The following is a 23,630-nucleotide window of genomic DNA, read 5'->3' on the forward strand; positions in this document are numbered from 1 at the left end:
AACCTCGTCAAGAAATTTCGACTTTTTTTACCAATTTCTAAAAATACAATTCGTAATTCCACTTTGCCCCTTTCTTCGTTCGGCAAAATATTCAAAATTTCAACCTAGTCAAGAAATTTTCAATTTTTTTTTATTAAACCTCTTTCTTATTGTTCATCTGAGTGTTTTAGTATTGCACTACGTGGGAAGATATTTAAGCTCCATTGACAATAACCTTACAAGATATTACTGAACTCTCTTGTTTCCCAAGACATCCTAGTCCACTTAAGGTTGAAGGAAAGGTGCCACCTAAGAGCGAAGATCAGGGTGATAACGGCCAACAACACACTCATGGTAATCTCACGAGGGAAATTTAACAGCAAAGTTAGTTTCCAAAGGAAAAAAGGCTAAACGTGTTTCTTGTCCTTTTCTACAAAAGGATGGAAGATGATCCATTAAGCCATTAGCAAAAGCATTTGTTGTAAAAGAAATTTTCAGGAAGTTTATCAGTAGTTAACTTTGTCTTTGGAGTGAGTAATTGGTTCATGGAGCTTGCTTTCAGCAAAACAACCATCATTTACAGCAAGAATTAACTGCTTATTTCCTAGCTTACTATAAACTATTAGAAGCATAATTAAAAACACCATGATAAATTGACATTCTAGATCACAGTTCCATCTTTGATAGTAGCATTTCTCAAAATGATTGTGATTCCAGATCTTATGTAGAAGCCTTCGCTCGATCGATCAGCCTCTTCGACGCCCTGTGACACGACATTTAGCATCGATAAGCTTTAGTCTCAAAGACTTAGATACAAACATGCGTATATATACACATACATCTTTGTTAGAAATGACCACATTCTGGCCTATCCTAGCATTTGTGTCGATGATACAGTTCCTGCAAAACAAATTTTAAGTTTAACAAAAGTAAATCTCGAGTTCGTTGCTTAAGTAATCTGCAAACAGAATTTCAGATAGTACCTGATTTTTGTGTTTTGCCCCACTCCAATAGGAACCATACCCTTTTCCGATAGCGAAGCAATTTGTTCATCGGTCTGTAAGTATTCGCGCCAAACATCAAAGTGTTCTGAGAAGATGCAACAAAGACACTACATGTTAACTAGTATCTATTGAGAATTCAGCTATCAGTTTTGAGTTTGAAGTCAGTTTCACTAACCTTTATTTCGGCTCCAGCACTGATACGTGATCGTACTCCGATGATCGATCGTTCAATGTCACACTTGTACATGAGAAATGATCGAACTGCGCATCTGCATTTTGTTCAACATGACTAAAATGCCTCAAGATTGTATTGTAGTTTACAGTTTGGTGACACTTACCATGCTTTTGTCGATTTTTGTTGGCGGTAGGTACCTAGGAGATGTGTACATAGGTGTTCTTTGATCGTAGAATTGGAACTTCGGAGACTACAAAATCGATAGATGATGATATTGTACATCTCAAATCGATTCGAATTGTTAATTTCTCATGCGTACACATTAATTTCTACCTGTTCTGTGAGTGCCAAAATTGCATTGTAGAATGCTTTTAATGTTCCAATATCCTCCCAATAGTCCTGGAACATGTATGCCTGAATGATACAAGAACATCGTTACGATACGATATGCGAGTTAGTGAACAGAAATCTCAAGTTTACTTGGAAGTAGTATTGAAAACAGACACACAAGAAGCACACCTGAACATTGAAGTAGTTCACGGCAAAAGGCAGGATGTGCTGTCCGAAGTCATTTGCTCTCCCATCTCTCATCCTGAAGTTACCGATAAATCACGTAGAGAATCAAAAAACATTTCTTGAAACACAACCAGAGTTAACTGAAAATGAGCTTGCACAAGAGTTAAAAGAGATACATGAATTGTCTTTGAAGAGCCTTTCGATTGAAGACATAAATCCCCATGGATGCGATATAGGGGTACTTCTTTGTATCTTGATGTGACAATCTGAGAAAGGAGCCATCATCCTTCTGCAATGCAATTGTTCTTATTAGTTCAGTGCTCGAATCATCGACAATATAATCTTATCGGTTATTAGGAAAAAAAATCACTCACCATGGCTTCCAAATCATCACCCCTCGGTTTCTCTTGAACTGCCAAAGGTTCGATAGATGTGGCGATTCAATGAGGTGGAATTGAACTGCGTCAAGATGTATATTTTGTTGATGCAGTTGCTCATTGGGACATCAACGATCTTGTAGCCTCCCGCGATGGGAACAGCAGGCACAGCTCTTGTATTGGTGAGAGGGAAAAGATGAGCACCGGTGCCTCCACCCAGAATGAAAGTCGTGACATTCTTGGGATCCGGCACGTTGGGTGAGAGAAGAACCTGCAAAAATAGGGTTTTGGTTTGGTTGGTCATTCTAGTGAATGGATCATCAGTGGGTGGGAGAAGAAGAACATGCAGAAAAACTTGTGCCTCGGAAATTTTTTGAATTTGGTGGTCGATTTCTGCAGGAGGAGAGGATGCTACAGAAGATTCGAAGCTTGCGATCTTGCAGCGGAGAGTATTGTTGTTTTTGAAGGAAAATTTTTGGCTCGGGAGCTGCTTCCTTGTTGAAGAAGCACAGAGAGCTGATCTTCTTGCATGGCTCAGCCATGCATCGTTGGCCTTCAAGCTCACGACTCCGGCGTCCATCTTGAATGCAATTGCATATAAAAAAAAACCGGAGAAGGAAGAATAACAAGAAGAGAATGATGAAGATGGAGATTAAGTTAGCAAGAGAAATAATACTGGAAGATTAACATTACTACACAGTTGAATTCCCAATAATTTCTATAATTGTGATGATCTATAAAAGCTAAACACACGCATATATATATTTAAAATAATTAAGAAAAATAATGTTAAAAAATTAATTTATGTAAGTAATTAGAAAAACACATCAGTGCCATCAGAGTTGGGTTGAACATTCTGTTGAAAACTGAGAATCAAATAAATCAAAATCGAACAAACCAATGGCGAAAGCGACAAGAGGGGAGGCAGGGTTTCGTAGTGTTGTCGGTCACTCGCTCGGAGAGGAGGCAAGAGTAGGAGTCGGGAGGGGAGGACGATGAGATGAGTGAGATTAGAAATTAGAGATTTTAATTTTTAAACTCCCAATTCAGGTTGATTTAATAGTTTAACTGATTTTAAATTTTTAAAACCGAAACGGATCAACTCAAAATAATCGATATATATTTTTTAAATAAATGAAATTCTAATTTAAGTGAATTGCATTTTTAATTTTGACAAGTTAATTCGATTTAACTAATTTGTTACGCTGTAAATGTTGTGATGTTATTTTATTTTAATAAATAATATTTACATTTTTTTTAAAAAAAAAACATTTCTGTACGGTTTTAATGGCATTGAGAATTTGAAGTGTGTACATAGAGAGAGAGAGAATATTTTTAAAAAAATTAAGAAAAAATTATGCTATAAAAATCAATTTATGTAAGTAAATTAAAAAACATATCGGTATCAAGGTTATCATTCAGTTGAAAATCGAACCGATCAACAAATTAAATTTTTTTGAATCAACTGAATATTCTAACAAAAATCGAATTAACCAAACTTCTAAAAAAAAAAAAAGGGTATTACCTGCTTGCAAGAGGCTCGGTTGTCATTCCCACCGTGCCCCTTCTCAGCTAACATTCCTTTGTGATCCATCCTAAAATCCTAGAAATCAAACTGTCATTCTTTCTCAGCCGAATGATTCCAACTCTTTAGAACCCTAGAAATCAAGCAAGCAAGTTTGTCTTTGAGATTCCTAGTCTAGCAATCCTTCACATAAAGGATGGTGAGGGTGAATTGAAGAGAGATTGCGGTGTTGTCTTTGTAGTGTTGCTAGTCGCTCGCTAGAGAAGGCGAGAGCCAGAGACAAGAGGACGATGAGATGAGTGGGATTGGAAATTAGAGATTTTAACTTTTAGACTTTGAAATCGGTTTGAATTTTAAATGTTGTGATGTTATTTGTAAATATCTTTTATTTTAATAAATAATATTTACATTTTTATAAAAAAAAAAAACATTTCCGCAATGTCTTTTAACTTAACCCTAAAGAGGGAGAGAGAGCAGATTTTAATAATATTGTTAATTTTTAAATGAATCAAAATAAATAAAAGGGAGAGATAATGGCGCAATTTAATAACAATATAAAGGAAAGGCATGACCATAATGATTTGACAAAAATAAAAAATAAACAAATCTTTTTTTTCTTTTGCCCAATTTTTAATGTTTGACAGAATGATAATTCATTCTGGAACTGATAAATAAAATTGAAAACATTATCGGAAATCCAAAAACAAATTTGAAGGAACCCTGTCTTTAAATTTGGAAATCCATATATAATACAACAGTCCAATCTGAAGAAGAACAATTCAAGAGGTAAGTACATGGCTGTGATTCATACAGCCTTCAAATACCGTAAGATGATTGTAGCTATCTAATAAGGTACAGATATGGAGTAAATATAACAATCATGCAGTTCTTGATAGTTGCAAAGTTCAGAAGCAATCTGATACCTGAATGGTTGCTAAATCCAGATTCATGCAATGAACTGTTTTGTCAAAAAGAAAGGGCAATGCATTTCGACACCCAATTCTTGAGTAAACAAGAATATCGTGGAACAAACTGTTTGGTTCATCAAATTTACCTTGAAGTGAGTAGGCAGTCACATGTGTTAGTGACTTAGTGCCTCCTGCAACATGGAAATCATTTGGAATTTCGGCGATATATACTTAAATTACCAGTTGTTATTTGCGAACAGAGAAAATACAGGAAAATGTTCTGCACGTCAAAGCCTTCTACATAACAGAAACAAAGGTTATCTTCTACATGACGGAGACAAAAAGTTAGTAGTCGGTAACATCTATAGAACATAAATGTAAATAAGCCATAATGTAAGAGCTTCCTGATGTCCTAACAGATGAGTGCAAAGAGAAAGAAAAGTACGGTAGCTTCGAATGAACTAACAAATTTCTCCATCTTCTCCAACTTCTCCGTCTTCTAGTTCTTCGTGACTACCATTTCTCCGTGATCCATCTCTATCTTTTCTATGCCTCTTGTGTCGATTTTCAGTATCAGAATCTGTAGCATGGGAATGCTGCAAAACACCAAGTTAGTAATAGTGCGGCAGTAATATTTATCCAAATAAATAATTAAATTAAATGCTATGATACCTTGCGAGATTTCTTTCGATCACTGCTGTGCCTCTTGGACTTCCTGTGCTCGTCTTCCTCATCCTTACCCGAGCTTATTTCATCAGCATGACTGTGATGGTGTTTCCGGTGTTTCCTTTCTTTCTCCTTGTCCCTTTTTCGATCCTTTGAGCCATAGTCATCCACCAAATCAGCATCATCGCTCTCAGCTTCATCTTTTCTAGCCCGATCCTTCCCCTTCTGTTTAGCACGCTCCCTCTCTTTTTCCTTCTCTTTCTCCTTCCGTCGCTCTTCTCTTTCCTTCTCTTTTTTCAGCTGTAATGTCATATCCAGATGTGAATGGTTGAATGGTTAGATACTCAGGGGTCATATGGCAACCCCCAAAAAAAAAACTCACAATGTCCATTGCTTATAATTATTGAATGATCAATAAACTCATAAACATATAGGTTGGAAGCAAATTTCAGTAGACAAAATCGTTAATGGAAAAAAGAATTGCCACCTTTTCTTCTTCTCTCTTGCGGTCTTTTTCTTTCAATTTTTCCTTCAACTGAGCAATGTAGGCCTCAAAAAGCTCTCTTGCAAAATTGTCATCATCTATCGACCTTAGCACAAGAAGCAACAAATATCAATGGTAAGAAGATCAAAGTATGTTAGGCGGCAACAATGAATTCATTCAGCAATAAATACCAATACTCCTGGCTGTCTAAAAATAGTAATTTGCTTTCCTCCCAATTTGAGTGGGCAGTTAATTCCTTCAACGAAACAAGAAAAACAAGATTTAACCAGATCCTACATTGAAACACTATGCAGTGGTGAAATCAAATGCCCGCAGTACATTATGGGCTAGGTGAGTGAATGAGTACCTTGATTGAGTATAACAGATCAGAAAAACTGTCTGCAAGACGTTGGCGCTTTTTAGCCTCTTTCTCCTCTTTTTCCTGAAGCCTTTCCAATAGTTCATCGAATGCTAGCTACAGATAAACGACAGAAGATTAATATATACAATAATAAGTCAGCCAAAGATGGCTTTTGGGAAGAAAAGAGATGCTCCAAGCAAGGTTCAAAATCTTGAGCCGTGTTAGAATCTCGATCTGTTTCGGAACCATACTAATGTTCCAAAATATGGTGCCAATGGTGAATTAGAAATGAAAGGATAAACATGTGAAGAAATCATAAAAGGAGAGACATATTCAAATCCTTAAATTCAAACTTTGTATTAGCATAAGCTACAAAAACAAGGACATGTTTTAATTCATTTTAACATGTTACACATGTCAAGGGGTGTCAAGTATTGGCATAATACAATATTTATCGATATAATTGACACAACGACACAAAAAAGATTACCTATGCTGAGCTGAATAGTATGGAGTTTTGATAATTTATTGAAATAATACATTTTGATCGTGCCACTTTGCACGATAGTAGATTCCAAACCATGGCCCCAAGAATAGTTGATGGAGCAAACAATACATATCAATAGATTAAATATTCGAAAACCAAACATCAATAAATTCCAAATATATGGACTATTCTACTTACCTCATGATAAAATGCTTGTTTGATAATGTTATACTCCACATTCGACATATTAAAGACACATAAAATAATAAGACAGATAAATCACATGATTAGGATATGAAGAAAAAAAAAAGGTTTACCTTCAAGTTTATCTCAGGTATTCCTTTCAAACTACCAATACCTGCCACAGCAGCCTTGAATTGCTCAAATGTCCATGATGAAGCCAAAGTAATCTGTATGGAGTACATAGCATAAGGGACCTGCACGTCTGATAAATTTATGTAGAATCAAAAAAAAAAAATGATTACTTTTCCAATCTTCACTGCATCTTTGATTTGGGACCTGTCCTCAAGGTACTGCAAGATAAAGTAATGAATCAATAACTTTAAGCTACGGCTCCCTTCTTGAGTCTTGACAATTAAGTAAATGTTTGGAGAATGGGATAAAACAGTCAAACAAATTAGTTCAATATGAAGCAATAAGTATACAGTATAGAGGCATAATGCTTCTATTTCTTTCCATTTGGCTAGTTTCATATTCATTATTCCAGCACAAAAGATTAAAATGTGGCACAGAAAAGACAAAAAAAGATTTACAGAGAATATGATAGTTTAGCAAGACACAGGTGTGGTTCAAGAAGGCATGGAGTAAACTATCATTTCAGGCGCCTCAAACCAATCCAGCTAAATCCAAGATGGAAAAAACCTAGAGACAAATCATTGCCAGCACTTCTCCAACTCATAGCACATTGGGACATTGTCAGAATCACAAACAGAAGCAGCATAAGTAGCCGCCACCTCCAATGTTTTTTAGGCAGCGTACAAAATGTGGCAAACATGAGGCTTCCTCTAGATCCAGATGAAAGACGTAAAGAGACGAAAGAGCATGTGGGAAAGCAAGACACGGCGATCAATGTTTTCTTGATCTAAGTATTACCTTAAATCTTAGAGAGAAGATACAGATGTAGTTTAAGGTACAGGAAATAGCATCCTCAGCGACTCCATATTAACTTGACAAAAGTACCAATCAACTGGAATACTACGTGTAATACTGATGTTTTACTAATTATTCAGAATAGACAAAGAGGAACCCCTTGTGAACCAGCATTGAGGCAATATCAACTATATTGGTCAAACAAAGGTCTGATACTCAGGTTAGGTGTTGGTAGATACTCAGATTTTATTATACAGCCTGATACTCAATTCTTCTGCCTATCCTAGACTAGTCCCAATTGCTGCCCACTGAACAACCAAAACTCCAAGAGAAAACAAAGCTTGGTTCTCGATACTTCGCCAGTTTATTCACAAACCAATCTCGCAGAAATAAAGGGACAATACAGCACTACAAGAATTTGCAAGAGAAATATGATTGACCAACTAGACTAATTTGTCAACTATATTCAATCCCCATAGGAAATGAGAAGAAAAAAAGGTAGAGGAAAACGAAACCTGTTTTTCAAGTTCCTCTACAACATCTTCAAACAAATCTTTAGCTGTTGAGCCTGATGAATTTGATGCTACAGCCAAGTAAGGTGCCAAATCTTTGACCTGCAAGGAAGTGGCAATTTAAATACAAAGTGCAAAAGTACATGTATAGGAATTTAAGAATGTGAAACCAATGCAGAAACACAAATTACATGCGAAAAATAGTCACGCCATTGAGTTTTAGCTGTAAGAACACCAGAAGCAACATGGTCTTCCATAAGCTTGCGAAATTCATCACGGTTTTTGCGCTCTGCTCGTCGAATTTGTTCCTATAAGTCAATGTGACCAAGAATAATTACATTGAATGAGTCAGGAAAAGAATAATTTATAAATATAAGACCAACCTTTTGTATTTTCCTCTTTTCCTCCTCTTCTTTCTCCAGATCGCGTACATACTCCTATTTAATATGGCAGCAGTCAGCAAAAATACTTCTATATGAATGAAAAATAACAAATGACCTGAAAAATTTCTAATCGATCAATCTTCTCAAGTCGATAGCATCTTTCATCACCCTCGAGACGATCTTGAACTTTTCTCCATTGACTATTTGCCTGAAGGAAAGCAAGTTAAAACAATACTGTGGCATTCCTTATGGTACAATGATGTTGATACTAAGTAGTTAGAATACCTTAATGAAGTCACAAGAATCAAGAAACTCTCTGTATTCCATAATGTTTCTTTTATGATCATCAGCAGCTTTTGTTCTTTCCTGAAAAATCCATCCAACACAATTAATTTGAAGAACTATTATTTTACTATTAAACTGTTATTTGAACACAATGAGGGAATTAACAGTATTAACATAACATGATCATCAAGAAAGTTAACGGAGAAAAAATCTGAAAAAATTAAGGACAAGGATCTACCTATTTACAGAAAACAGTATTTATTTAGCATAGAAGTTATTCAATTCAAACTTTCAAAGTCATAGCATAAATCCCAACTCATTGCTGCTACACATAATAATGCAGCCAATACAATTTTGGAAAGAGCAAATGCGGCCAACAAAAGTCAAGTGAACCATATCTTAACATGCAAAAAAATGACAATACTGATGGAATAAAATCGATGGTAATTTTTCCATTTTGTAATTGCATAGCTTTGTAGAATTATTGGTTCTACAAAGGTACTAGAAAAACACAATCTCCATTGTCATAAATCCAAGAGTAAACATGCAACTGTATCCATCATCAGTAGTCAATAGTTCTAACTCAAACTTACTAATGTGGAGTGAAAAATGGTCCCGGAAAAGAGGCAATTGCATTTGTAGGTCAAGTTATCCTTTAGGAAATAATGATGCAAATGTAATAGCAGCTGGCACGTTCAGACACTCAAACAAGGTGGTATACTTTGTCATTAATTAGTTGCTACATCAGTGGCTAACCAGGAAGCATTGAAGTTCAGTAAGAAAAACTTGAAAGTGCATTATAACCCATGATGCCAACAACTTAACAGAAGGATTAACCTAATAATGTATGGAAAAGTATAGCACGTGTTGGTCTTCAAATATAAATATAGCACTCTTCTTGAGGATGCAAATGATCGGAAACAAAAGACAATAAATCTAGCCATGCTGCTGGTTTTCTTTTGTGAATGTTGTTGTTAGAGCTTGGAAGTGGATTTCCTTTTCATGACATCATATGGTAGATTGATGGGCTCTTATGAGGCTTCTTGTGCTATGGAGAGCTGTTATCTTGTAGTGTTTAAATCTCAAGATATTAGTGCCCAGTTGGGTTTCTCCATTCCATATGGGCAGAGTTGTGGCATCTTGTCAGTATGTTTACTGATGACAATTACCATAGGAGTTGTGATATCTTGGCACTTGGCAGTGTACGATCCTGTTCATGTGTTTGATGATCTACGTTGTAGTATGTCAAAATCACAGTAGTTGGTGCATTCTGAAATTATGTTTGGTTCATAAAATTTGAGTAGACCAGATTCTTTTTGGAACAGGTTATACTGGATCAGTTTGACTTAAATGGGATTTTGTATTTATAATGGATTTGGATTATATGTGATGGCTTTCCTAGCTTTCCATTAGCTTAGGACTGGAGCAGAAACAGAAAATTCTATTTGAAGCTCATGTTGGGTGTACACTGCATTTTAGTTTATTAGAAATGCAAGGGTTTTGGCTGTTCTTGAAAAATCGAAAGGTATTTGAACTTTTAAAAGAATTTTTAGATTATAATACTTGCTATAGTTGCTCGTTCTTATGTATTGTGATGGAGAACAGGTGAATTCTGAAACACCATGGGACATAGGATAAAAGGTTAGAATTTTTGCAGCAGTGCAGGCTTCCTACATGTTTTTTGAATGGAGAGGTATGCATACAGCGCAGAATAGGCAAAGCAGAGCTTCATTTGGAGAGGCATGGAGTGGGCAATACCTTTTCTGGAAACAGTGTAGCCAGTGAAGAGTGGCTGGGTTCTAACGATATCAATTACTGCACATCTGGTCTCAGTTTATTGTTCCTTTTGCATATTTGAGCAATGTCTAATTATCTCTAGGTTTCATTCATCATTGTAGAGTTTCACTGGAAGGGCAGTAAACAAATCACTATCTGCGAAAGGGAATTATAACTTGAACACGACCTTTTTGGTTTAATAAAATATATTCCTCACTTGCCAATTGGTAAAACAAAAATAATAGCTTCCCAAGCAGGTAGAAACTGAATCAAGATTGAAACTGGAGAATGATTCATTTTAACTAATAGAACCAAGCATCTGAAAAATAAGAAAAAGGATTATGAATAAATAAGAATCTAAAATTTCAAATTTTCAACCTTTTTTTGTAGCTCGGTAATGTAGCTTTCAAAAAGATCTTCACGTTCTCTTGGCCGTTCAACAGCACAAAATCGTTCATCATCCTCAAACTTAATTATTGCTTTACTGAACAGATGGGATCGACTTATAAGTGGATTTTATAAGAGATTTGAAAAAGATGGAAGATATATATAGAACTAGAGATTTAAACTCTAGTGCAGAAACCTTTGAACCTAAATTTTATCTAATAACACCTCTAATAATACCACAACATAAAAAGTCATCAAACCTCCATCTAGTCGATGATGTAAGGTCTTTGCATTCCTGCACACAACAGTATAAATCAAATCATTAAAGGCAAAAAGATCATCAACCTTGTTGGTAGAATAATGACACATACTTCTAACATCTTAACGAAATCCTCCCGTGATTTCTTCTGCTTAATGCGCCTTTCCTCTGTCTCCTGTTTTTTTCTTTGACCAAGGTACTGTCAAACAGTAATTTTAATGAACAAGGTAATTGATAGCAAAGTAGTTTCATAAGATACAGAACATATACACAGGCAACTAGAACATATTAGCTGCTGAAAATCAATTCATCAGTTCACCTCATTAAATGCTTGTTTCCTTTCTCCAAGTGTTCTCAAAGAACCATATCTTTTATCATTTATGATGACCCTCATTGCCTAAGAAAATTCAAACTAATGATATTAAATGGAAAACAAATAAATAAAATGCAAAAGACTCCACTAAAACATATTAATTTTTCCCTTCAAAACATGCAAAAGATGACACACCTGCTCCCAAGTCCAATCAGACTGAACATTGGCAGATTCAAGTAAAGCTTTAAAAGCATTTTTTGCCTCCTGAAGAAAGAATGTGTTACACTTGAACCCCAACAAAAGAAGCATCCAACCGCAAAGATGAGTATCTTACCAACTTATTAGCATAAGCTTGTTCATCAAATGCTTTATCGTCAGATGACCTAACATTGTCTTTACCAACAAGAGGTGTGGGTTCTTTGGGTTCCTAAAAATATTCATGAGATTAACAAAAACATTACAGTTTATGCATTTATAAAAGTGAATAGGCCGATAAGGCAAGAGCACTCAAAAATGGCATTCAACATAAGGATGGCAGGTCATATAGAAAAAATAAAAAGATAAACCACATGTTAACCTGCTGTGTGATGCAGAATGAATAGAAACTACACTGAAGTGTGGCACTTATTGAACTAATGGACCAAACATATTAATTGCTCCATTACAGGAATCAAGCAAGAAAAACAGCAGCCAATCATTGCTAAAATTTTGGCCAACAAAATTCAAAAGATCTAAAAGATGGGGTTCAAAAGAAAGATAAGATCCACAGCCAACTGAATAGTTGGGAGTAGCACAGTGATGAGTGACGAGCTTCAAAGCAATGAAGTAATGAGGTAGAAAAAACGAATAGGAAATCAAAAAATATAAATTTGATTAGTCCATATAAATCGTAGTTTATACCACAAACTTCTTTGAAAAGCATGTTGAAGATTCTCAGATAAATTGCCAGCTTAGCCACAACAAAAGGTTCAACTATATTCAGTTATTCCTACTGAAATTTTGAATACCTCCTGTTTAATTTAACAACGAAATTCTTCTCACTATTCAGCCTTCATATAAACACTACATTCAAACCTGTCTTACACTCCACTGTTTCACCAAACCTACCCAACCCTTCTCCATCCTCATAATCATCCAGCAACTACAAGCTTTACAAAGCAAGTAGACTGAATGAATGTTTATAAAAAATCAATTTTAAGCTTTAGTTGGTAGAAGTCTTTGGAGCACAAAGGGAAGCCACCTGTAATTTCATTTGCTCTATAGTCCATTATCCAAGCCCATATATGAAAAAGCTTAATCAAAGTATATTGTAGCAAGGTTTTGTCATACCTCCTGTTCCTGAAATGTTTCACCATGAACACCCAAGGTATTTGTGAGGGATGAGTTGTTGTCTTGATTGCTCCTAAAACATACAATTCCATAATATAAATATGGGCATCAGTACAATAAAATAAAACTTAAAAAGTGAAGAAAAGAAAACACTTCATCCTGAACACACAATGTTCCATACTTGATCTCAGTGGCTGTAGAATCCACAACAACAGAAGTATGTTCAGCAGTTGCAGACGAATGAACTAGATCAGGAGCTGAATTTGCAGGATCGTGAAGATTTGGTAGATCAGCTTCGTTTTCTTTTCCTACAGAAGAGCTAGAATTGATTCCCATAGATGTTTCTGCACCACTAGATGATTCCATCAAAGAGGGGTTTATGCTTGAAGTAGATACCACCTCTGTTACAGTGGGCAGAGAAGTGCTCATGGAAGAGGTTTCAGTAGAAGGAATAGTCAAAGCAACAGATGGAGCAGGTGTCCCTATTTCTACTGGTGGTAGCTGAGTTGCTGTTTTTTCTGATTGTTCCCGAGCTAGCTAAAATAGGAATAGATTATTTAGAGAAAAAATAGAAAGAGAGTAAGTTAAAAGCAAAAAAATAACTTTAAACAAAAAAACAAGATAAAACCTTGAGTTCATCAGGCATTGTCCATTTTGATTGCTTTGTGACTTTGTTATAGTAGTATCTACATCACATAAGAAGCAAGAAAAATTATACATTTTCCAAACAACACAAGATGCAACTTTAAAAAATAACATTGACACAGATATAATAAGCTACAAAAAGAACACTGATATAATTACACACTTTCGACCATCTGCAGCAGTGAATTCCTTCCAGTCAGTTGATGCATCAGCCCTCTGCCAAAATGAATGTTAGAAATATTAACAAAACTAATTTCAAGTAAATAGGAAAAAAGACAAACCAACACTAGCAAGGTGACAAGTTACTGAAGGATATATGTACTTAATTTAATCCAAAAAAAAGTGTGCATGGAACATAACTATAAATAGAAGTCAACAAATATTCTCTCTTAGTCATAAAACATTGTTTTATCAGGTGATCTGAACCACAGCCCACCCAATTTAATCAGATGACTCAAAAGTGGTGCCAAATTTACAAGAAAGAATTAGAACTATTTATCTCTAGATACATGTAGAACCTTAAAATTATTTACTTTAGTTTATCAGGTAAACCTCCACCAGTTCACCTTACTATTTTGGTAGCATGTAGGTATTATTTTTGACTGATTTTTCTTATTGGACAATAAATAAGGTTGATTATGAAAGATGATATTTTTATAGCTTATCTGCTACAGTAGTGTACTGCAAAAGTTCAGTCCTTAAAATTTCCAGCTTTTTATTTTTTTTTCTTATTTTGTTAAGCAATAACATGGAAACACCAGGGTCTTACTGGCTATCGAAAACATGGACATAGAAGGTCAAACATATTAGGCAGAATGATTAAGTGCACCTTCAATTTGACATGTGTCTAGGCGCACGCTCAAGTGACTTTTTTGTGCCTACGCAAACTCATCTGCCTTAATTACTAAAAGGCACATAGGGTGAGGCTAGCACCTAGTCATGCCTCTTTAAAAGGCCTCTCTGCCTGCAGACATGAACCCAAGATCAGGTGAAGCCATGGAATGGAATATCTTGATATGCATGGATGTGCTGAGGTCATTCACTACACGCTTCCCTTTGCTGCCAACAATGCGGATTTATGGTACTTGATCCATGGTAAAGGTGGCAAGCTAGCGTTGCTGCATTCAAAAAGTTGCAGAAGGGAAATTGCAACAACAATTGGTGTTCCTATTCTACTGTGGAATAATATGGATGGTCTGGCACAAAAAAGTGGAAGAGGCACAACAAGGAGAAAAGGAATAAGCGGAAGAAAGGTAGCAGATCAGCTTAACATAGTTGATCCATAATGCCTGTTGGCACAGATCGACACCAAAAGTATCTTTCTCCAATCAAGCAGTGCAACTGGCATCAGATGAAGACCCTAAACATTACCAATAGTCTTTTTATTTTATTCAAAAGCAAATTGCTCCATGCACAAAGTGGTATGTACCTAGTCTATTACCGACAAAATGGTTTCAGTTTAAATATAAAATAGTGAAGAGAAAAATATTGCTTTGTAGAATATAAGGCACAACCAAGCTGGCATGCATATTATTATTTATTGGACAAATAGGCCAACTAGTTTCATGCATAATAAATACCATGCTACAGCAGCAGAGCACATCAGCAATGTTTCAATTTTTTAATAGAGTTAGATGGAAAGAGATACTACATTCAGAGTAAGGAAAAATGATATGAGTTAACATGTTAACACGAAAAGGAAAATGCACTCACTGTCGTCATTATGGACAATGAGATATTCGTTGCAAATTGTATCAAGAAATAATGAAGCCACTGCCTTTATGAAAATCACCGTAACAGACAGAAACATGGTGTCTTGTTAGCAGAAACATAAGAGCATGTTATCATACACAAAAATATTGCCTTTTGCCTCTACTTTCGTAGCATGGACCCCGAGTTTGCAATAGCTCAATAAGGATCGTATAAAATGAATGTGGAGGTATATCTCCAAAGAAAGACATGACATCCAATCAGTTCCGTACATATTCAATAATAAAGTATCAGCTTTGGCTATTAGCCAACGCCTAGAATATATTACTGCAGCCTTGACATGAACATGCAGACAAGATATATAGGCCATGACAGAAAATTGATTGCCAAGTAGATTATCTATATCAAGGATTTCCATTTAGAAAAGTATACCAAAAGGAAGCCCGTTGGTTATTAATTGCTAAGATAAGATTCCCCAAAAGTGTTGATAGTTGAACCTACAAGGTTTATACAGCTGGACAAGTCACTTGAAATTCCAAAACTTCAAGTTAACAAGACAAAGCCAACCTAATGTACACAATAGAAAATAAAAGACAACTAAACATTATAACAAACTAATTACAACAGTAACCAAAATAATAAAGAAGGTTATAAACCAAAGACTCTGAAATTGAATCCAAAAGGACAATAAAACAAGGATAACTATTAGCTAAGTATAAAAGCTTATGTAAAAGGCAGTTGCTACTTAATTGAAATTTTTGTAATTGTGCCTCAAAGGCTACACCATTTGATAAGCTGAGAAATTTCAGAAAACTCATTTTCTGGCTAACATAATGAAGGAACACATGGCAGACTAAAACAGTCATAACATATATACATGCACATCTAATCAGCAGCAAGGTAGCTCAGATAAGCGAAAAGAATGAGAGAGAAAAAAATATCTAAATTAGGATATCAAGAAATAAAGATTGCAAAACAGTTAAAATAGAGTGTAGAACAATACTTCAGCGTTTAATGATAGCTAAAACGATCTCACCGCCACAAATATGGATGTTGAAAATAAATTCCAAAGTGGCAAATAAAATAACTTTTATAATAGGTTCATGAAACAGGTAGTACAGAAAACAAACAACCCAGGAAACCATACCTCTTGAGAAAAATAAAATAATTCACCTGTGAATAAACTTAAAACTAATTAGATTAAAATGTTATGGCCCATTGGATTTGCAACAATCATATCTAAGAGTAGTGATTTAATTAAGAGAAAGCAGCAAAACAACAGATTACCAAATTCTAAATGCACTAGAAACACAAGAAATCAGGCTGAACCACAATATTCACATCTCAATGGTTGTAAACAAACACATTAGGTCATGGTTGATTTCTGCCTTCTATATAAATCACCCTTCTATATATTACACCAACTCAAGCATTAGACTGAAAAGAAGGCCCTTGACAAAATAAAAATAAATAGCAATGATTGCCTGCCTTGAGAAAAGTGAAACCTCGCCTTCATAATGACCATATAGAGCAGTTGTTTTTTGCTCCAGACGTGCCAAAAGACATCTACAAACCAGTAGAACATGCAAAGAAACAGAGGATACAAATAAAAAAAAAATTATATAACACTGTTGTTACAAATGTCAAGATTCATGAAACGAACTGTAGTGAAAACCAACCACTGGAATGATATATATGAACGTTCTTCACAAATACTACAAAGTGACATTTACTCAATCGACTCACCTCAACAGGAGTCATTAATTCATGCGGCTTCTCCCAGACAGATTGTTTGGTCTTCTTATTGTAATAATACCTAAACAACCAGTTTGTAGAAAATTAGAACCAAAAAAAAATATTAACGGCCAGCAGCTAAGATGAATCAATTTTAGCGACACTGAAGAACTAGTTAAAGGTCCAAGAAGGCTAAAAATCTCCATTCTTCAAAATGCATTTTATATTAGAATCCTTGATAGATTTAGGAACTTACACCTAAAACATGCAATACCTATACAATGGCATAGGTCCAGGTTAATGTCTAAAAAAAGTTCCCTCATCAGAGTACATCAATAAACAAGAAAAAGACTTTCAGCTCCAAACTACGACAGATAAGGAGAATCTCAAAGCCTCATATAAGAATCAAGGAATCTCCATCACCTGAGGCACCTTTTGAGACAAGGGGGAATGGTAAGATTCCTACCCACAAAATTAGCAATGACTTGACAAGTCCCTAGGTCTGAGTCAAGACATGCCCCTATCACCAACTAATATGTGATATGGATAAACATGATAAAAGCAAATAGCACTACATAATTATTGATAGTGAATTACAATATGACCCACAACTCTAGTGATTTGAGTAACATCAACCTATCTAAGAAGCTCAAACCGTATTATAAAAAAAAAAAGCCAATTTATAAAATTAAAGGCAACTCTGCCTCAAGATCAAGGTAGAATAAGCTTCATTGATAGCTTGACTTAATAAAAAATGAAAACAAAAGATGTCGAACAGAGTACGAATAGGCCGTCACAAGCAAATAATGAAGATTCTATTATAGGATGGAAGGTAAAAACTTGAACACATAACCTCCAAATGTTAATGCACTGACTGATTGACCACTTATCCAAAAGCTTAAGCTAAGAAAGTTCTCAAATTTATGGATTTGTTGCTAGTAACATCTGGTGACTAACATCGCCTATTAGACCATTACTAGATACTGACAGATATTCAATGCAGAGATGCCAATGTAATAAATTACAAAACCATTCACTACATACCTTCTACCATCTGGAGATGTGTGTTCATGCCAATCTGAAGAATTATGGTCGTTAGAGCTAGGTTGCAAACTTTGTGCCTACATTTTCAAGGGAAAAAAGACCAAGGTAAAGAACAATATTTGTTGCCTAATTAAGCAAAGAAGAGAGTAATATTTTATCATCTATACAAAAAAGCATAGAAATTTCTCACTTGAGGTGCTACGACAGTAGCTGAAGGTTGATGTACGGTCTGAACAATAGGTGTAACAGGAGTAATGCTGACAGGTCCAGGCCAGGCTTGTGCTACAGAAGGGGCAGGAATTTGCATCTGTGATGCAGGTTGGTACTGTGATGATGAAATGACATTGTTTGGGGCTTGGCCATAAGATGTCACAAACTGCAATAATCCAACATCAGAATTAAAACATAAACAACAAATTGGTGAAACTCAATCAAGATTGAAAATAAACAGCAAATATTTATAGCTTATGTCAACAACATAAAGAAACTACCGTGTAGGATGAAGAGTGATGCATTCCCATACTAGGAAAACTAGGTAAATTGCCAGGCACTTGAGCATTTGGTTGTGATGGTAGAGGTCCAGATGCGATAGGTCGGCTCGCTTGAAAATATGGCAATGGAATCGCTTGTGATGATGGTGGCATTTGACCTGGCTGGCCTGACATTGGAGGCATATACAGTGTTGATTGAGGAAAATGGGGCATTTGAGTTTGGCCATTAGGTATGGCAACATTTGGTCCAGGCATTCCTTGTCCAACAGGCCGGAATTGCTGAGAAGGCACAAATTGATTTGTCTGTGGAGGAACTAGTGGTGTAAACTGCATTATTCACAAAATTGAAAATACTAAGTCAATAAATAAAAAAATAAATTCAAATGAAGCAAAAGAGTAATGCAAGCAAGATGCATTTACCAGCATAGGCATAGGGGGAGCAAAGTTTTGAGGTGGGCCAGCAGACCCCAGAACTGCAGGCCTAGGAGGCTTTGGAAACCAAATATAGTGTATTACTTCCATGAAACAATCACATAAAGAAATAGAAACCAGATGAAATGAATAATTTCACTTACAGAAAACAATACCACAGCTACAAAGCATACAAAAGAGGTAACGTATAAGAGTAATATAAGCGAGCAAATCATTTATGACGAAGCACCTACCAGAGTCCCAGAGGCTTGTGGGTTGCTGGCCATTCTCCAGGTTGATTTGAGTGGAAATGAGGAATGAACAGCTGCAAATCCAAGTCGGCCTAGAATATGAATTTTCATAGTTAAAATGATCAGAAAAACAAAAATAACCTGGAAGACAGATGCAAATTTTAATGCCAAAACATCATTATTGTTTTGGATTTAATGTGACTTTGATTCATTTAGATTTCTGTAATTTGGTTTTAGAGAGTACTAGTTTCTTAGGGAAAGTCATTTCTAGCAAAAGGGAGGGAATGTCTTTCCTTCACTAGAATAAAAATTTAAGCTACTCTGCAGGATCCTTTCCAAAAATTTCAAGCACAACTCCGATCCAGCTAGAGTTGCGAAGATTTCAGAGGCATCCATTTTTTGAGAAGTCAATCTACCCATGCCTACTATCCCTCTAAGCATGTATACGAAAAGCTAGCAAAAAGCCCGTGGGAAACTCTGATAGTAGTATAATTGTATGGTTTGGTAATTTTTTTTATCACCGTGAAGTTTCTCAGGGAAAGCCATTTCTAGCAAAAGAGAGGGAATGGCTTTCCATGTGTAACATAAACACTTAAACTACTTGGTAGAGCACTTTCCAAATATGCAAAGCATTTCACAAAGCTAGCAAAAAAAACAGCAGGAGACTATGATAAAGTATTGTTGTAGGGTTTTGTAGTCATTCATGTAAGTTGTTATATCAGCGTGAACTTTCATCAACTGTCTGGTCTTCTTTTGCTTCTACATTGTATGTCTTCATTACATTATCTTGACCATCTTCAAGTTCAAAATGTTAGGAGATTCCTAGTGAAATCTTTGAGCCTTCATTGCATAAAAATCCTAATAAAACAACGAATATAGCAACAACCCATAGTATACCAAAATTTTAGGAATGGATATATAGACTTCTTCATGCTATTGAGTTTTACACAATGTAAACTTCTTTCTCAAGCTAAGGCCACCGAGGTTTAAAATTTCGACCCGTGCCGAGGTTTTGGTCTCAGACCGGAACGATACGGTTTCGGTATCGTATCATGCCGTGCCGATACAGTTTCGGTATTTTTTATTTATCTATAGTAATTATAAGATAAATATGTTTATTGTCTATATAAAAATAAGTTGTATATTGATTTATTATAAATTCTCAATTATTGAATAATTTAATATTGTTAGAAAAAAATAATTAAAAATAATTTTATTTAAATAGAATTGAAATATCAATGATTCAAATTAAAATGGAAGTATCTAAAATAATAATAATAATAATAATAATAATAAGTATATAAATTAATACAAGATATTACTTTATATTAATAATAATTATATAAATTAACTATTTATTCATTTAATTAATTATTAATTAAATAATATATATTTTAAATAGTAAAAAATATCGAATAAAAAAAATATATCACAATATAAATATAATTTATTAGAATTTTTTTTAAAAAAAAATTAGAATTTTTACAATTTTTTTAAAAATTTAAATGAAATTTAAAATAATAAAAAAATATATTAGAATATAAATAAGAATTACTATATATTTTTTAAAAATTTTAAATGAAATTTAAAATATTATTTTTTTCAGAATATTAATTAATAAAACTTATTTAATTTATTTTAATTTTAAATATATTTTTTATATATTTTATTAGGATAATTTAATTAGGATTTATAAAAGCCTCTTCGAAATATCACACATCCTCCTTGGGAATTATTTAAATTAATTAAATAAAATAAATAATTATTAAAAATAAAAAAAACGTGTACGTACACGAGATCGCGCCCACGATGATCGCGAGCGATCTCGCGAGGGGCGTCCGACGGCGCCGAAAGGGTCACTGGAAGCGTCCGGCGACCCTGTCGAACGCTTTCGGCGCCGCAGAAGGCGTCGCACACGACGCCTTCGACGCTACAAAAGGCGTTGCGCACGACGCCTTCGGTGCCGAAGCATCGCGGGATGCCGCCAGAGGCGTCCCGCGTCTCCTCCGGCGCCTACGGAGGCGTCCCGCATCTCCTCCAACGCCGACGAAGGCGTCCCGCGTCTCCTCCGGTGCCGACGAGACGGGGATGCCTCCCGTGCCGATTTCGGCCACCCGGCGGAACGGTAAAAACCGTCCGTGCCGGGTGGCACGGAACGGCATTTCAAACCTTGAAGGCCACACAAATATATCTTTGGGCTTTCTGAAATCCCATTCCTAAGTCTAGTTTCTTCATAATGCCATCCATTGTCATTTAACATTGCTTGTTAGTAAATGATGCTGGACCCTCTTAGGAGTGAAAATTTACAAACAAATTCTGAGCCTATGCATGATTGAGAAACTATTGACAAAAAGCAATCATCCTCAATTTTTCTCCCATTGGCGTTCCTCTTGTCTAAAACAACAAATATTGCCAAAATACAGAAAACTAGTATGCAACAAAAAAAAAAGCCAAATAACCTTGAGCTTCCTACGCTTAGTGTCTTTTCATTATACCAAAATGAAAGGACCACGTCAAACCAAATCTCTATTAGTTGTTATGATGGGATTCTCCTTCAAATGCCTTTGGCCAAATGGTTTATCTCCTGCAAACTTATGAAAAAAGAAAATGGAAACAACAAGAAGCAAATGTAAAACTTTTACAACACCATAGATACATTAGTGCGGCAATAAAAAAATTGTTATCAATATTCTTTATTTCCTTGCATAGCTAAGTAGAGCCAACAAATACCAACCCAACATTCTTTGCCAAATAAATAAGTCATCATACTCCATCCTAACACAGTGGCAAAGGGAGGAATTTAAAAACGTTACTTGATCAATCATGTCGACTAAGTGAAACATTTTACCTTTTAAGAATACAAATCTCCTTCCTAAAAAAACCCACCTTTTACGCTTTACTACTGAGAATTCAACTGATCAAATACAAAAACGAGACATTTCACACGAAACAATAACCGATTAGGAAAAGGTAGAAACCGCACACTAAATGGGTAGAATAAACTACAACGACTGTGCTCTCGTATAACAGAATATGATTTTCGTCACCGCTAGATAAACCTCAGCGAATGGATGTAGGGTTCCAGAGACGAAGAAAAAACACACGAAAAGGAGACAAAAATGGAGGAAAATTTACCTGTTTCTGGCGAGTCGAATGGGCGGAGCCGTCGGCAACCGAGAACCTTTATTCCGTCTCCGATTCGCCCACGCCGTCGGAGGAGGAGAAGGGGGTTTGCGGAGTTAGGTTTGGGCGAGAGACGGAAAGGAAATATCAAAGTTTACGATATTCCAATTAATTCAGCTCGAGTGGCCCAACAGTGCCATCTTGGGCCGGCCCATATTCTTGATCTGGATTATATTAATTATGTATTAATTGTATCAAAATAATGTATTATGTTTGTGGTTATTTCAATATAAAACTATTTAAAATAGCATAAAGATAAATAATTTATATATTATTCTGAATATTCAAAATGTGTATATTTTATCATTTTTGTCTCAAAATGTGTATAGTAACGAGGATTGGTCCATCCTCTAAAATGTGATCCTGAGTATCTTCTAATATTTTGGTTTGATTTTTAAAAAGATAATTTTCAAAATGGCCATAACATGTATTTGTCTTTTTTAAAATGTTTCCTGAGCTTTGATTAATATCAAAAATATCCTTTAATATTTTCTATTTTATTTCCTTGTCCATATTCCCTTTCTAAGGTTAAACTATCTATGTCTATCCTTTTCAAATTGCCACCTAAAGTATTTATTTATTAAAAAAAATAACATGTTTGATAAAAATTGAGGGCACTTTGATGTCAATTAGAGTATTTTAAAAGTAATGAATTTTGTTTTTTTAATGCTTATTTGGGTAATTAGGGATAAAAGGGTTACATTCTATAAAATTTTAAAAATGATTAAATATTTATTGCTAAAATATGACTAAGTTTTCGTTTTCATTTTTTCTTTTTTTTTTTTCTATTTTTCTAAAGTACTCGAGCGATAAGTACTTAAGTAGTCTCAAATACAATGAGAACGTTGGAAATGACAAAACTCTGCAGTGAATAATACTCTGCAGTGAAGACAGTGCGGCACATGTAATGAGTATACAAACATCAATACTATGGATAGAAGTGAAGGAGCGGCCTTTGGCAATGATACAATAACAGTCTCTTAGTTTTTATTTGATTTTATTTAAGGATTGAGTTTGAATTTTTTTTAATAAGCAATTAACTTAAGAAAATTGGATTGATCTTTTTCTAATTTATCAGAAAGATTGAATAAAAGAATTATGACATAATATCATAATTATAACTTTGTCATTTCTTCTCATCATTCTTAACAACTCCATCAAGGAGTTTCCGATTCAAACGGTGGGATTTATTCTGTATTAGGTCCTTTCACCTAGAAGATCGCTGTATTAGGTCCTCTAACCTAGAAGATCGCTCTATTAACTCCAATGATTTACTCTCTTCAAATATGTTTGAGACGGCCTTCAACTATTTTTTTTTTTTTTTG

At 35.0% G+C, this 23,630-nt stretch overlaps 1 protein-coding gene, 1 long non-coding RNA gene and 1 pseudogene across 7 annotated transcripts; all 3 read right to left on the reverse strand.

Annotated features, from left to right (window-relative positions):
- Positions 1-508: 508 nt before the first annotated feature.
- LOC122050748 lies at positions 509-2,631 on the reverse strand (annotated as a pseudogene).
- A 2,079-nt stretch (positions 2,632-4,710) lies between these two features.
- On the reverse strand, positions 4,711-22,383 carry LOC122052663 (pre-mRNA-processing protein 40A-like). 6 transcript variants are annotated; one of them, XM_042614315.1, is made up of 30 exons: positions 22,258-22,383; positions 21,582-21,713; positions 19,126-19,196; positions 18,881-18,949; positions 18,461-18,787; positions 18,160-18,345; positions 17,970-18,046; positions 16,938-17,007; positions 13,645-13,697; positions 13,465-13,522; positions 13,018-13,373; positions 12,837-12,909; positions 11,842-11,934; positions 11,703-11,771; positions 11,514-11,591; positions 11,307-11,393; positions 11,196-11,230; positions 10,927-11,032; positions 8,773-8,853; positions 8,603-8,695; positions 8,488-8,541; positions 8,296-8,412; positions 8,108-8,206; positions 6,968-7,015; positions 6,800-6,892; positions 6,002-6,109; positions 5,826-5,890; positions 5,638-5,740; positions 5,157-5,450; positions 4,711-5,080 (listed from the first exon to the last, which is right to left on the reverse strand). In XM_042614315.1, exons 3-30 carry the CDS (start codon positions 19,156-19,158, stop codon positions 4,946-4,948), a joined length of 3,060 nt encoding a protein of 1,019 aa, XP_042470249.1. In that variant the 5' UTR covers positions 19,159-19,196; positions 21,582-21,713; positions 22,258-22,383; the 3' UTR covers positions 4,711-4,945. The 6 variants fall into 6 exon arrangements, with proteins under 6 accessions (XP_042470249.1, XP_042470246.1, XP_042470250.1 ...); XM_042614312.1 differs by having other exon boundaries at positions 19,126-19,214; XM_042614316.1 differs by having other exon boundaries at positions 21,582-21,706; positions 22,258-22,380.
- Positions 10,530-10,910, reverse strand: LOC122052668. Its single transcript, XR_006132071.1, has 2 exons — positions 10,766-10,910; positions 10,530-10,677 (listed from the first exon to the last, which is right to left on the reverse strand). It is a non-coding gene; the product is annotated as an uncharacterized LOC122052668 (long non-coding RNA).
- Positions 22,384-23,630: the final 1,247 nt, after the last annotated feature.

This window comes from Zingiber officinale, chromosome 3A (assembly GCF_018446385.1).
Source record: "Zingiber officinale cultivar Zhangliang chromosome 3A, Zo_v1.1, whole genome shotgun sequence".
NCBI lineage: Eukaryota > Viridiplantae > Streptophyta > Magnoliopsida > Zingiberales > Zingiberaceae > Zingiber > Zingiber officinale.

Coding starts and splice junctions, on each gene's coding strand:
- LOC122052663 (XM_042614315.1), bottom strand. CDS start 19,158: ATGGCCAGCAACCCACAAGCCTCTGGGACTCTG. Junction 6,893..6,967: donor ATGCAGTGAAGATTGGAAAA/GTAATCATTTTT, acceptor TACTCCATACAG/ATTACTTTGGCTTCATCATG. Junction 5,891..6,001: donor ATCTGTTATACTCAATCAAG/GTACTCATTCAC, acceptor GTTTCGTTGAAG/GAATTAACTGCCCACTCAAA.